This window comes from Eleutherodactylus coqui, chromosome 4 (genome assembly GCF_035609145.1).
Source record: "Eleutherodactylus coqui strain aEleCoq1 chromosome 4, aEleCoq1.hap1, whole genome shotgun sequence".
Classification (NCBI taxonomy): Eukaryota; Metazoa; Chordata; class Amphibia; order Anura; family Eleutherodactylidae; genus Eleutherodactylus; species Eleutherodactylus coqui.
The window spans coordinates 113,654,570-113,668,267 of NC_089840.1; the positions used below are offsets into that span (position 1 = coordinate 113,654,570).

Below are 13,698 nucleotides of genomic sequence, written 5' to 3' on the forward strand. Positions count from 1 at the left end.
AATCAGCAGTTAATTACAGGGTCTTGTTTATGATCTGTGGTTATTTAAGGGTTCTGCTCTGCTGTCTGTATTCACTTTGAGGTGTGATAAAGGGTTCATAATTAGAGTTCAATTACTGAACTCTAATTATGGATGCACATCCTGGTATAGATCACAACAAATGTTTTTTTATTTTTATCATGAAGCATTGCATAGACATACCACCATTAAATAGAAAAGTTGTGTAATGGCACAAGACATTGAGACTTAGTAATGAGGGAGGTAACAATTTGGCTGTATGGGTGTACGAATTGCAAATAATGACCTTGTTTTCTTTCCATTAAATTTCCAATATCAAAATGAACATGTGATATAAGGTGCAGCTATATAAACATTACTATGCATTAATCCTTTTATTACTATTACAAAAGAAATACTTGTACCATACTGTCATTGCTATTGCTAATAGAAGTGATGAAGGAAAAACAACGCTAAATAAACAGTCCAGTCTTGCTTATAGTCTCGCATTATAAAGTCCTGTGATAAGTTTGCTGTAGCTATCCATTTTGTCCAGCTCAGTCTTCACCTGCCGCTTACACTAAAACCTTCAGCGCTACTTGTTTTACACTGTTTTATCAGTTATGACCAACTTCCTTTTACAAAGGAAGGACTTAAAAAGTCAGCGCAATGTTCCAAGTCAAGAACGGAAAGACTCTGTTGAGTAAGTAAACGACACGATACAATGTAACATCACAGCTAACAAGAAACTCTAGCACATAACTAAAAAGCTGTGGACTAAAACCATCAAGTATCACGCCCATCATCTACTGCAAGGTACGTTACCCGTAAAATTCAGCATTAACTGCTTTATTAAGCCTAATTGAAGTAAATGCAGGAGCACTTTATGGTAGACCAGGTCACACAGTGTTAGAGAGTATTAATGTGACTTCTATAAGTATTCATCTATCTGTGTGTCTCATATTCTTGTCTCTATCTATATGTACAATAAACAAGAACAGCAAACCATTTCATAAGCCTAGGTGTAAGACTTAAGGGAACCGACTCCAAAGAACCTCTCAATACAACAAGGCAGAACAGTAAAGGCAGTGCCTGGATGTATAAAATGAAATGGGAAGTTTATCCAGCCATGTTTACAGCAGCCTTATAAACATGAGTGAAGAAACTTCCTATTTCACGTTATACATCAAAGTACCTCATCTATCTATTCTTTTATCTCATATCTATCTATCTATCTCATATCTATCTATCTATCCATTCATCTCATATCTATCCTATCTATCTATCTATCTATCTATCTATCTATCTCATATCTATCATATATCTATCTATTCATTCATCTCATATCTATCTCCTATCTATCTTCTATCTATCTATCTCATATCTATCTATCTCATATCTATCATCTATCTCTCTATCTCTCTATCTATCTATCTATCTATCTATCTATCTATCTAACTCTATCCTATCTCATATCTCTCTCTCTCTCTATCTATCTATCTATCTATCTATCTATCTATCTAACTCTATCCTATCTCATATCTCTCTCTCTATATCTATCTATCTATCTATCTATCTATCTATCTATCTATCTATCTATCTATCTATCTATCTATCTATCTATCTCATTTCAGTCTGTCTGTCTCTCTCTCTTGCTATCTATCATCTTACGTTTGTCTGTCTGTCTATCTATGAGTCACATGGGAATATTTTGGGTGACAGAGAGTACTAATCATGCATTCCCCTCCATTACGATTTAAGGGCGGCTTCACATGGGCATATGCGCAAATGCGCATGCTTCAGTGCAACATGTTTGCACTATGAACAAGGTTGATTTGCTTGCTTGTCTGCATAGTTTACTGTACTTTTTTTCTTGCAGGGCAAGTTCATATGTACGCAGAAATCACCCATGTCATGATTTAAATGGCTTTTTTGCCTAATAAGGTCCATAAATGTTTTTTTTCACAGAATTGCGCAGCGTATTCCGCATCTGTGTGTACATTTCGCCTGCTCTCGCACATCTCCCATAGGCTTCTATGGTGCGCAAATGTGCACAAAAATAAAGCAGGTACTATTTTTTTTTGCACACAAAGAAATGCAATGGTGTTGTCCGTGTTGATTAGACAGAAAAATTCATCCCGATTTTCACTAAATTGAATCAGGTAAGTTTTTGGTTAAAATCGAATGTTCCAAAATGCCTGCTACAGAAGTCACAGTGCAGCCAAACAGCAGCCAGGGCGCCTTGATGATGTCACGAAAAGTGTCCTCCATCTTGCATACGGGCAGCAGTTTCAATGGACGCCTGCATCACATGACCTAGCCATATTCATGTCATCCCTTCCCTGGGATGGCGGGATATACAGGAGAATCATCGATCTTTTCTGTGGCCTGACCTTCCCCCTCCTCCCTCTCTCCTCTGAAAAGTTTCAACAGTAAATTCAGGATTCCTGAGCCCATTTTGAACGGCAGTAGCTCCGGTTCTGTAGGCGCTGCCGACATGCTTTTACTGTTTTAAAGCCAAGAATATTAGCTTTAAAGGTACCCCAAAAGTCATTAAAAGTAGAACGAGCTGTGTTCATCCAAAATTATAATAAAGCTATTTTAAAATACCCTATTAGGACATTTATAGAAGAGAGACCCTCATTCAGGACTACCTTATAGTAATCCGAGAGCAACCAGAAAGAACAAGACTTTCTCGAGAAGACTCGGCCTGTGTCTGCCTTACATCAACTCCAGTGGGTACTATGCAGTCTCTCTTTTCCCCTATGGTAGCACAGCAGAGGAATTAAAAAGTTGCTGCCAGGTTCTCCTGTAAGTTACAGCTTATCACTGATGATCCCAGCAGAGAGTCACCCTGTGATTAACCTATTTTTAAGGGGCCCTCACAACATAAAGGGATTGTCCAAAGCCAAAATCCCATATAAGCACAGTGGTCCCTCAACATATAATATTAATTAATTCTGGGGTGACCATTGTATATTGCATATTGAAACCAAAGCTCTATAAATAACTGGTAATAATTTTTGAACCCCCCAAAATTTCAACCAAAAGTAATACAACATAAGGATTTAAAAAAATTAAGCAGATAACTAATACAGATAAAACAAGTCCTTATACTGATGTAGCCTAGCAGCACTAAAGGTGGGCTGGGATTTATGGGATCATCCAAACGGGCTACACTATGGTGTTTATGGAGCTCCCAGGTTCCAGAAACAGCGTGCAGTAGTTTGCTGTGCTATGCTGCTTCCCCATCCCCGTTGACTTCTAGGGGAGTTTAAGTAAACAGCGTAATGAAGTCTACTCAGATGTTTCTGTAAATTCTCACTGCATTCAGCTGCCCCAGGGCTGGTTGATGCCCATACTTGAGTTAGATCCAGGTTCCAGACATGGGAACTAAATGTATAAGACTTTTTTTAGGCATATCCCAGGGACATACCTTAAAAGTCCACCCCTTAAAGTGGAAACGTGATGATTGGTACAGTTAAAGTGTTTCAAAACTGGCTACTCGGAAGGGGTTAAAGTCACACACACAGTCATTCTGTACTGTAAAAGTTTTCCTCCCTCTTGCCAAGGCATATAGAGTAGGATAAAATAGAGATCTTTGAGAAAGCTGAAGTGTTTGGTTAATAAAAATGACTAATTTTGAATCTTCTCACACAACAATATATGTTTACACTCTATTAAAACGCAAGCTACAATAACTCATTTTCATTTCGCATTATCCCTCAGCCAAGAGTCTTGTAAATGGCGCCATTGTCTGAATGTTATTTTATTACAGAACAACACTTTTTAATTAGGACCTTGGGCAAGTCTTTATGTTTTATACTATGTTCTGGCTTCATGTCATATTTTACAATAATTTATTGCAATGTTTTAGTGTGTACTATGAAACTCTGAGCCAAAGATATTGGTTTCATGCAAACTATCATTAATCTGGGATTTTAAACAGGAACAAGTGCTAACTTGGCAAAAAATACAACATTTTTAATTCCAGAAATGCATTACTTTCCCCCAAAGATGGAGAATAAGATGCTCTGCATTAATATAGTAACACAGTAGAGTTTTAGGCTGGGTTCACACAGGGCAGATTTGCCGCGGTTTTGCTGTGGTTTTTCCGTTGCGGTTTTGCCGCAGAAGAACTGCTTCTGTGGCAAAACTGCTTCAAAGGTTAATTTGGGCTTGCGGATTTTGCTGTGGATTTTTGTGCGGAAAAATCCGCAAGCGTTTTTTTCCGCAGCGCTTTTTTACTTTTTGCCGCGCATTTGGTGCGGTTTTGGCTGCGTCCATAGAGGTCTATGGACAAAAAAGCGCTGCGGAAAAGACTGTAGAATGAACATGCTGCATCTTTTAAAACCGCGCCGCAGTTGCATTTCCGCACTGCGGCTGTGCGGAAAAAATCCGTCCTGTGAGAACAGCTTTTTGGCAAATCTCATTTGTGCTGCATTGCACTGCAAACGCAGCGGTTTTGCCGCAGTGCGGATATGCAACGGCAATCCGCGGCAAAACCGCAGCAAATCTGCCCTGTGTGAACCCAGCCTTAGGGCGAGCACCCACTGGCGTTTTTTTACCTGCGTTTTGCGTTTTTCCTGCACAGGCATAGAGATAACGTGTTCCTGTCCACTGGCGTTTTTTTTGCGTTGCGTTTGCGTTTTTAACATAGGAACTGTCAGTTGCATATGTGTCCTTATTTTTCTCCTAATGCACCCATGAATGTCAATAGAAATTAAAGGAAAAGCCGCGAAAACGCCGCAAAAAACGCCGCGAAAACGCAATCGCCAGTGGGTGCTCGCCCTTAGAGTTGTAATTTCACTCCCCACAAAAATCATTTATCACCTATCTACAGGTAAGCTGATAATTGATTGATTTTCGGGGTCTGAGCACTGGGACTCCGAAGAATCAGGATAGTGGCATACCTCAAATCTACCCCTGAACCCAAAACTATTTTAAAACTACAAATCTACACTAATGTTGATTTTTAAAGCAAAATTTTCAAACTTCTTTGTGCTCACATTAGAAATATAGCCACCCCTTCATAATACTCATATTAACAACTTTCTACACATACTATGTCAGAAATGTTAGCACTGGTTCGTTTTGGTATTAGGGGCCATTCACATGTTGTTTTTCTATACATCCCTGGGTTCCACCCCAGGGTTTAGTCCTGAGACAGAACCATAGACTTCCATTGCTCTAATGGAAACCAATAGGATCCCCATTTAGGTAGCTTTCATTTATTTTCGACATTTGTGCTAGAGAGAATAACATGTCAAGAAGCAGTTGGAAATGCAAAAAAATCTTAGATGAAAAATCTGATTAGTGTTGTGGGAGGGGGTTTCGGTATTAGTGTATCTTGACACCACCAGGAAGCTAGGGGTTTGACAGCAGGAACGCCCCTCTCACACCCCCAGCTCCCCATAGGCTGACGTCGCAAAAGTCCTAGCAGCACAGTGTGCATTTATTGTCACCTGCTGTGGAGGGTTAGGGTTAGGGAAGATGTTCCTTTTAGCCTTGAATTAGTACTTGTAAATAATTGTATGTTAGAACATGGAAATATTAGCAACTACGAATGTAAGCCTAAAAGGAACATCATCCCTAACCCTAACCGTCCCCGGCAGGCGACAATGAATACACTAGAATGGAGCTACACATCTACCAATACTGTGGATAGGCAGCCAGCGCCGTGCAGAACACCAGCCAGTTTCGGGGATCCGCGGAGAGGAGCCGGGAAGGCAGCTGTGACATCTGCTGTCAGTGGAGAGGAGAAGGAAGCGGTGCCTCGAACAGCTGCTAACAGCAAGTGCTGCATAGGGAAGCAGAGGCTAAGGCACTACAGAGCTGCATCATGGAGCATAGCGACGGAGACGCAAGTGCTGTAGTGGGAATTACGGGGGCGTCTAGCAAAGTTAATCTGCGGGTAGTTATTTTCAGAGCCGGGAGGGTAGATGCATCGGTGGGAAGGACGATGAACAGGCGGCCAACTGGGAGCACGCAGCACTATGAAGCGCAGGGGAGCCGCGTGCGGAGGAGCTGCGGACCCGGAAACGGGAAACCAGCTGAGTTGGAACGTCATGCCAACATTCTTAAAAGCCGGGCAGGCGGGAGGGGAGATGTGAAGCACTGATTTCACTGCCGCCGATTAGAAAGGACGAGCAAACAGCAGTCTTGACAAGGGACAGGATCAAGTCACTTACCTTCCAGGACCTGATGCCGAGCCTTCTCTGCAGCCAATCAGCTTCTGGGGGCATTACTAGACACTCTGTCTTGTCTCCACCAGGGCTTCCTGGTGGCGTCAAGATACACTAATACCGGGGGTTCCTCCCCCATAAGACAAAATTGCAGTAATTACCCTGGTGGTGTTTCTGCCTTTATCTTAGCTATAGATTCTTTTACACAGCCCCATGATTGGGCAAATGAACATTGTACAAACATTTCCTACTCATCAGCAAAGTTCAAATTACAAAAAGGGTCAAATCAACCTACAAAATCAGGAGTAGCGGAGTCTAGTCAATCTGGGAAGTGAAGAAGTGAGTATAGTCTAGAACAGTTCCATGAAAAATCCCCAAAAGAAAAATGCCCATGAGAAAAATGCCAACAGAAAAAATTCCACAGCCATGAATGCCCACAGGAAAATTGCTCAAATAGAAATTTGCCCAATGGGAAAGTTGCCTGCATGGAAAGTTTCCCAAATTGAAAGTTGCCCATACAGAAAATTGCCCATTTATAAAAATTTGGCCACAAAGAAATTTGTCAACAAAGAAAATTGCCCATATAGAAATTTTCCCATGGTTTAGCATCATTGCAGAACCATGAAGTTATAGATCTGTGATATTTGAAGTGCAAGGTGAGGATGTTCACCTGATTTTTATTTTGGGTTGACCTAGCACAAAATCTATGAGGACCTGTGCTTTGCATCAATAACTATGATATATAGTCCGGTCTCATCACTCACTGTTCCTGTTTTGGCCTGACTAATCCCACCAGCCCAGCACACGCTAAGCTCAGGGTAAAGCATTAAGCAGTATGATCCAGAGGATATCAATGCTATCTTTACTCACAGATTTATCACTGTGTTATTTGTGGAGTTACATAGGGTACAAATGTAATACAGGAGTCAGAATACATATTCTGGTTTCAGAATACAGGCCAAGTCCAGGGGCTCAGGATGCTGAACATGGGGTAGAGAGTCCACAGGGTACTATTGTACCTTGTCACCACCCAGGAGCTATGACAAGGTACAGTAGTACCAATCCACAGTAAGTAACAGGTTCCCAGTAGGCTCATTCTTAAGATACACAGACACAGTCTGAGGTCCAGCGGTTTTCGATTCTGGGTATAGGAACAGGATGCAGATTCAGGGTTGAGGATACATACTTTTCAGAGTTCACAACATACAGGCAGGGTTTTTAGAGTTCTTAGGAAACTGGCATAGGATTCCGTGTTCACAGAATACAAAGTGAGGCTTTGGAGTCCAGACAGAGAACAAGCCACCAGTTGCTGCAGACATCAAAAATTCACTATCCTCAATGACTGGTCTTGAGGCCAGTATGCAGGTGATTGAAACACCTCTCTTCTACCACTCTAATAGGAGACTGAGGTAAACTCCTTGCCATAATGCTATACTCATACAGACATGTCACTTCTACACATAAGCAACTCAGATAAAGAAGAGATTGGACAGATATCTGTGTCCATTGGTGTACAGATTTAACCTTCATACGCTAAGATGTTTCCAAGATGAATGTTACTTGGGATGGGACAAACTTATACAGTATATCCCACAACATGAACTTTTGACATGGTAAAACACTGACATTGTACAGAACGTTGTGCATTTGCCTTCCTTCATGTATTTTTATTGTATTATAGTATACTGTAGTGTTTGCTACCAGTGACTGTTTAGAATCTTCAAGCACGGAAAATGTTCTGATTGATGGAGATTTTGAGAGTTCATAACAATTATCATTAATGATTGTTAAAGGTGTTTTAATTTGATCTTGGCAACGGAGCCAATCAGTCCAGCATCATCCTCAATGTTTATCAGGCAAAGCACCGTATGTTTCATTGTGGCTAACTCTGGCACTGCAGCTCAGTCCTGCTCAAATAAGGCTGCTTTCATATCTGCATTGGGGGTTCCATTTTCCTGCTCCATCGGGGAAGCAGGAAAGGGGATTCCCCTAGCCGAATAGTGCCGAACGGACCCCATTGACTATAATGGGGTCCATTCGGTTTCCACTCAGCTGCCCAGTATTCTACCATAAGAAAAAGGGATGCATTCAATGCTATTTTTTCCGGTATTTTGTGCCAGAACTGCGGCACAATGGAGGTTCCAGCACAGATGTGAACCCTGCCTATATGGGACTGAGCTGTAGTACCGGGCACAGCCGCAACAAAATGCACTGTTCTACACCTGGTTAACAATAAAAGTGAATCAGCGCTCAATGGAAGATCATGTCATCTTTATTCAGCTGATGGGCAGAGGATTTGGTGCCCACCAATCAGATATTGATGGGCTACACTATGGATAGGCTATCTGTATTATAGCCACTGTGAACTCTACAGTCTGAGATGTAATGACATCACATAGCCATTTTTCGGACTGCTCCCTATAAGTGCCTCTAAGCTCTGATTACAGCTTTCTTATTTCCTTTTATTAGTTGTATAAACATCATTATACAATGGATCGAAGAAGACCAAAGGGAAGAAAGATGGGTTCATCAAGGAGGCTCATGTTGAAACAAGAAGAAGCAGCCGGGTTAGAGGCTGAGGCCAGTCCAGAGAATGAGGAAGATTCTGTTTTTAATGAAATGACAGAAAAAATCCAACAACTTTTGTCAAATGATGGCACAAACATCAATTTATTTATCAGAAGAGAAGACATGGAGGTAACTTAACCCTTTAGTGACCAGCCTATTTTGTGTCCATGCGATTTTCATTGCATTGCAAGTGCCATAACTCATTTACATAGCCTTATGAGAGCTTGGTTTTTGTGGGATGAATTGTATTTTTTAATGGCACCACTGTGGGGTCATATAATTTGTGATGGAGAACTATTATTAATGTTTTTTTGGGGGGGAGGGTGATGGAAAAAACCTTCAGAAAGTCCATTGTTTATGGGTTTTGTTTTTACAGTATCCAGCATTCATCAAAAATAACATAATAACTTTTCTTTCAGGATCAGCATGATTACTGTGATACCAAATTAAATTTTTTTTTAAATTAGACTTTATTGAACTTTTTTGACACTATTTTTTTAATCCCTGAAGGAAACTTGAAGATATGATCATCCAAACTCTAGGATAATATACTGCATTACTTATGTAGTTCATTCTACCAAGCCTGTGATAGCAGCCTACTAGAGATGAGGTCTAATAGGCTGAGTTACATGGTAGACATACAAGTCTTTGTCAGGCTTCCGGCTGCCATGGGAACCCAATGGTACCTTGTGATTGCATTGCAGGAAGCCCACATTCCCTGTCATTTGCTTACATGCTGCAGTTGCTATTGATTGTAGCATGTAAGGGGTTAAACTGCGAGGATCCAAGGTTTTTCCTCTCCTGGCGATTAGAGCAGGGTCCTAGCTGTCAGTAGTCAGCCAAGTCACTGCCTTAAAAAGACATTTGTGCAGGTTTAAAGCCTATTAGTGAAGATTAGAGATGAGCGAACGCGTTCGTCCGAGCTTGATATTCGTGCGAATATTAGGGTGTTCGGGATGTTCGTTATTCGTGACGAACACCATGCGGTGTTCTGGTTACTTTCACTTCCTTCCCTGAGACGTTAGCGCGCTTTTCTGGCCAATTGAAAGACAGGGAAGGCATTACAACTTCCCCCTGCAACGTTTAAGCCCTATACCACCCCCCTGCTGTGAGTGGCTGGCGAGATCAGGTGTTCGCCTAATATAAAAGTCGGCCCCTCCCGCGGCTCGCCTCAGATGCGGTGTGAGTTAGATGAGGGACAGTGCTGTTTATACCGGAGCTGCTGTAGGGAAAGAATTGGTAGTTAGTGTAGGCTTCAAGACCCCCCAAAGGTCCTTATTAGGGCCACTGATAGCTGTGTGTTGGCTGCTGTTAGCAGTGGGATTTTTTTTTTTCTCAAAGTCGCCTCTGCAGACCGTTGCACCTGGCATTAGGGACAGAAGTGCTGCATAGGCAGGGAGAGTGTTAGGAGTGAGTGTAGCCTTCAAGAACCTCAACGGTCCTTTCTAGGGCCATATTTATCCGTGTGCAGTACTGTCCAGGCTGCTGTTGGCTGTGCTGCATTTTTTTTGGGCTTCTCAAAATCGCCTCTGCAGAGCATTCCACCCTCCATTGATACTGCAGGGAAAGAATTGTATAGGCAGGGCCACAACACAGTTATTATTCATAGAATATACGCAGTGCTGCCTGTTGGTGGGAAAAACCTGAAAACAAATCTATTTGTCCAGCCTCTGTCCGTCCTAACGCCTGTGGACACGTGTGAGCTGCGTGAAAAACATTGCTAAATCATACGCACCCAGCTACGCTTTACTGCTGGCTTCGCCATTTGCTTTCCTTAATTGGGAAAAAAAATACCTGCTCTGCCACAGTTAATAACTCTGCTACCCTCACGTTCTGTGACACATAAGCAGGGACACAGCGCAGTTATTAAACTTCTCAGGTTCATTGAATATACGCAGTGCTGCCTGTTGGTGGGAAAAAACTGAAAAGAAATCTATTTGTCCAGCCTGTGTCCGTCCTTACGCCTGTGGAGACGTGTGAGCTGCGTGAACAACATTGCTAAATCATACGCAGCCAGCTACGGTTTACTGCTGGGTTCGCCATTTGCTTTCCTTAATTGGGAAAAAAAATACCTGCTCTCCAAGAGTTATAATAACTCTGCTACCCTCACGTTCTGTGACACATAAGCAGGGACACAGCGCAGTTATTAAACTTCGCAGGTTCATTGAATATACGCAGTGCTGCCTGTTGGTGGGAAAAAACTGAAAAGAAATCTATTTGTCCAGCCTGTGTCCGTCCTTACGCCTGTGGAGACGTGTGAGCTGCGTGAAAAACATTGCTAAATCATACGCAGCCAGCTACGCTTTACTGCTGGCTTCGCCATTTGCTTTCCTTAATTGGGAAAAAAAATACCTGCTCTGCCACAGTTAATAACTCTGCTACCCTCACGTTCTGTGACACATAAGCAGGGACACAGCGCAGTTATTAAACTTCGCAGGTTCATTGAATATACGCAGTGCTGCCTGTTGGTGGGAAAAAACTGAAAACAAATCTATTTGTCCAGCCTGTGTCCGTCCTTACGCCTGTGGAGACGTGTGAGCTGCGTGAAAAACATTGCTAAATCATACGCAGCCAGCTACGCTTTACTGCTGGCTTCGCCATTTGCTTTCCTTAATTGGGAAAAAAAATACCTGCTCTGCCACAGTTAATAACTCTGCTACCCTCACGTTCTGTGACACATAAGCAGGGACACAGCGCAGTTATTAAACTTCGCAGGTTCATTGAATATACGCAGTGCTGCCTGTTGGTGGGAAAAAACTGAAAAGAAATCTATTTGTCCAGCCTGTGTCCGTCCTTACGCCTGTGGAGACGTGTGAGCTGCGTGAAAAACATTGCTAAATCATACGCAGCCAGCTACGCTTTACTGCTGGCTTCGCCATTTGCTTTCCTTAATTGGGAAAAAAAATACCTGCTCTGCCACAGTTAATAACTCTGCTACCCTCACGTTCTGTGACACATAAGCAGGGACACAGCGCAGTTATTAAACTTAGATAATTCATTCACTAGAGGCAGTGGGGCCTTTCGTTTTCCAAAAAGGGCAAAAATTATATTTGGCCTGCAGTCTTGCGCCAATTTATTTCCTGCCTGGGAAATCTAATCACTGGTAATACAGCATGCTGAGGGGTAGGGGTAAGCCTAGAGGACGTGGACGTGGACGTGGCCGAGGACGCGGAGGGCCAAGTGAGGGTGTGGGCACAGGCCAAGCTCCTGATCCAGGTGTGTCGCAGCTGTCTGCTGCGCGATTAGGAGAGAGGCACGTTTCTGGCGTCCCCACATTCATCGCCCAATTAATGGGTCCACGCGGGAGACGGTTATTAGAAAATGAGCAGTGTGAGCAGGTCCTGTCCTGGATGGCAGAAAGTGCTTCGAGCAACCTATCGTCTACCCGCAGTTCTGCGCCGTCCACTGCTGCCAATCCGAATCCTCTGTCTGCTGCTCCTCCTTCCTCCCAGCCTCCTCACTCCACTACAATGACACCTGCTCAGGAGCGGGAACACTCCCAGGAACTGTTCTCGGGCCCCTGCTTAGATTGGGCAGCAGCGGTTCCTCTCCCACCAGAGGAGTTTATCGTCACTGATGCCCAACCATTCGAAAGTTCCCGGGGTCCGGGGGAAGAGGCTGGGGACTTCCGCCAACTGTCTCAACAACTTTCTGTGGGTGAGGAGGACGATGACGATCAGACACAGTTGTCTTGCAGTGAGGTAGTAGTAAGGGCAGTAAGTCCCAGGGAGCAGCGCACAGAGGATTCGGAGGAAGAGCAGCAGGACGATGAGGTGACTGACCCCACCTGGTGTGCAACGCTTACTCAGGAGGACAGGTCTTCAGAGGGGGAGTCAAGGGCATCAGCAGGGCAGGTTGCAAGAGGCAGTGCGGTGGCCAGGGCCAGGGGTAGAGGCAGGGCCAGACCGAATAATCCACCAAGTGTTTCCCAAAGCGCCCCCCCGCGCCATGCCACCCTGCAGAGGCCGAGGTGCTCTAAGGTCTGGCAGTTTTTCACAGAGACGCCTGACGACCGACGAACAGTGGTGTGCAACCTTTGTTGCGCAAAGCTCAGCCGGGGAGCCAACACCAACAGCCTCACCACCACCACCATGCGCAGACATATGATGGCCAAGCACCCCACAAGGTGGGACGAAGGCCGTTCACCGCCTCCGGTTTGCACCCCTGCCTCTCCCCCTGTGCCCCAACCTGCCACTGAGATGCAACCCCCCTCTCAGGACACAGGCACTACCGCCTCATGGCCTGCACCCACACCCTCATCTCCGCTGTCCTCGGCCCCATCCAGCAGTGTAGTTCAGCGCACCGTTCAGCCGTCGCTTGCGCAAGTGTTCGAGCGCAAGCGCAAGTACGCCGCCACGCACCCGCACGCTCAAACGTTAACCGTCCGCATCGCAAAATTCATCAGCCTTGAGATGCTGCCGTATAGGGTTGTGGAAACGGAGTCCTTCAAAAGTATCATGGAGGCGGCGGCCCCGCGCTACTCAGTTCCCAGTCGCCACTACTTTTCCCGATGTGCCGTCCCAGCCCTGCACGACCACGTCTCCCGCAACATTGTGCGCGCCCTCACCAACGCGGTTACTGCCACGGTCCACTTAACTACGGACACGTGGACAAGCACAGGCGGGCAGGGCCACTACATCTCCCTGACGGCACATTGGGTGAATTTAGTGGAGGCTGGGACAGAGTCAGAGCCTGGGACCGCTCACGTCCTACCCACCCCCAGAATTGCGGGCCCCAGCTCGGTGGTGGTATCTGCGGAGGTGTATGCTTCCTCCACTAAAGCACCCTCCTCCTCCTCCTCCTCCTCCTCTGTCTCACAATCAAGATGTGTTAGCAGCAGCATGTCGCCAGCAGTCGGTGTCGCGCGGTGTGGCAGCACAGCGGTGGGCAAGCGTCAGCAGGCCGTGCTGAAACTACTCAGCTTAGGCGATAAGAGGCACACGGCCCA

The 13,698-nt window shown here is 44.5% G+C and overlaps 1 protein-coding gene across 4 annotated transcripts in view; it reads left to right on the plus strand.

Moving 5' to 3' along the window:
• The first annotated feature begins 683 nt into the window (after positions 1-683).
• The window catches only part of LOC136625647 (EF-hand calcium-binding domain-containing protein 4B-like), a 90,619-nt gene continuing 77,604 nt past the window's right edge, over positions 684-13,698 (plus strand). For all 4 annotated transcript variants that reach the window (XM_066600018.1, XM_066600020.1, XM_066600021.1 and 1 more), the window contains exons 1-2: positions 684-813; positions 8,652-8,879. In XM_066600018.1, the coding sequence (XP_066456115.1) occupies positions 8,673-8,879 (207 nt within the window). In that variant the 5' untranslated portion in view covers positions 684-813; positions 8,652-8,672. The remainder of the gene's footprint in view (positions 814-8,651; positions 8,880-13,698) is intronic.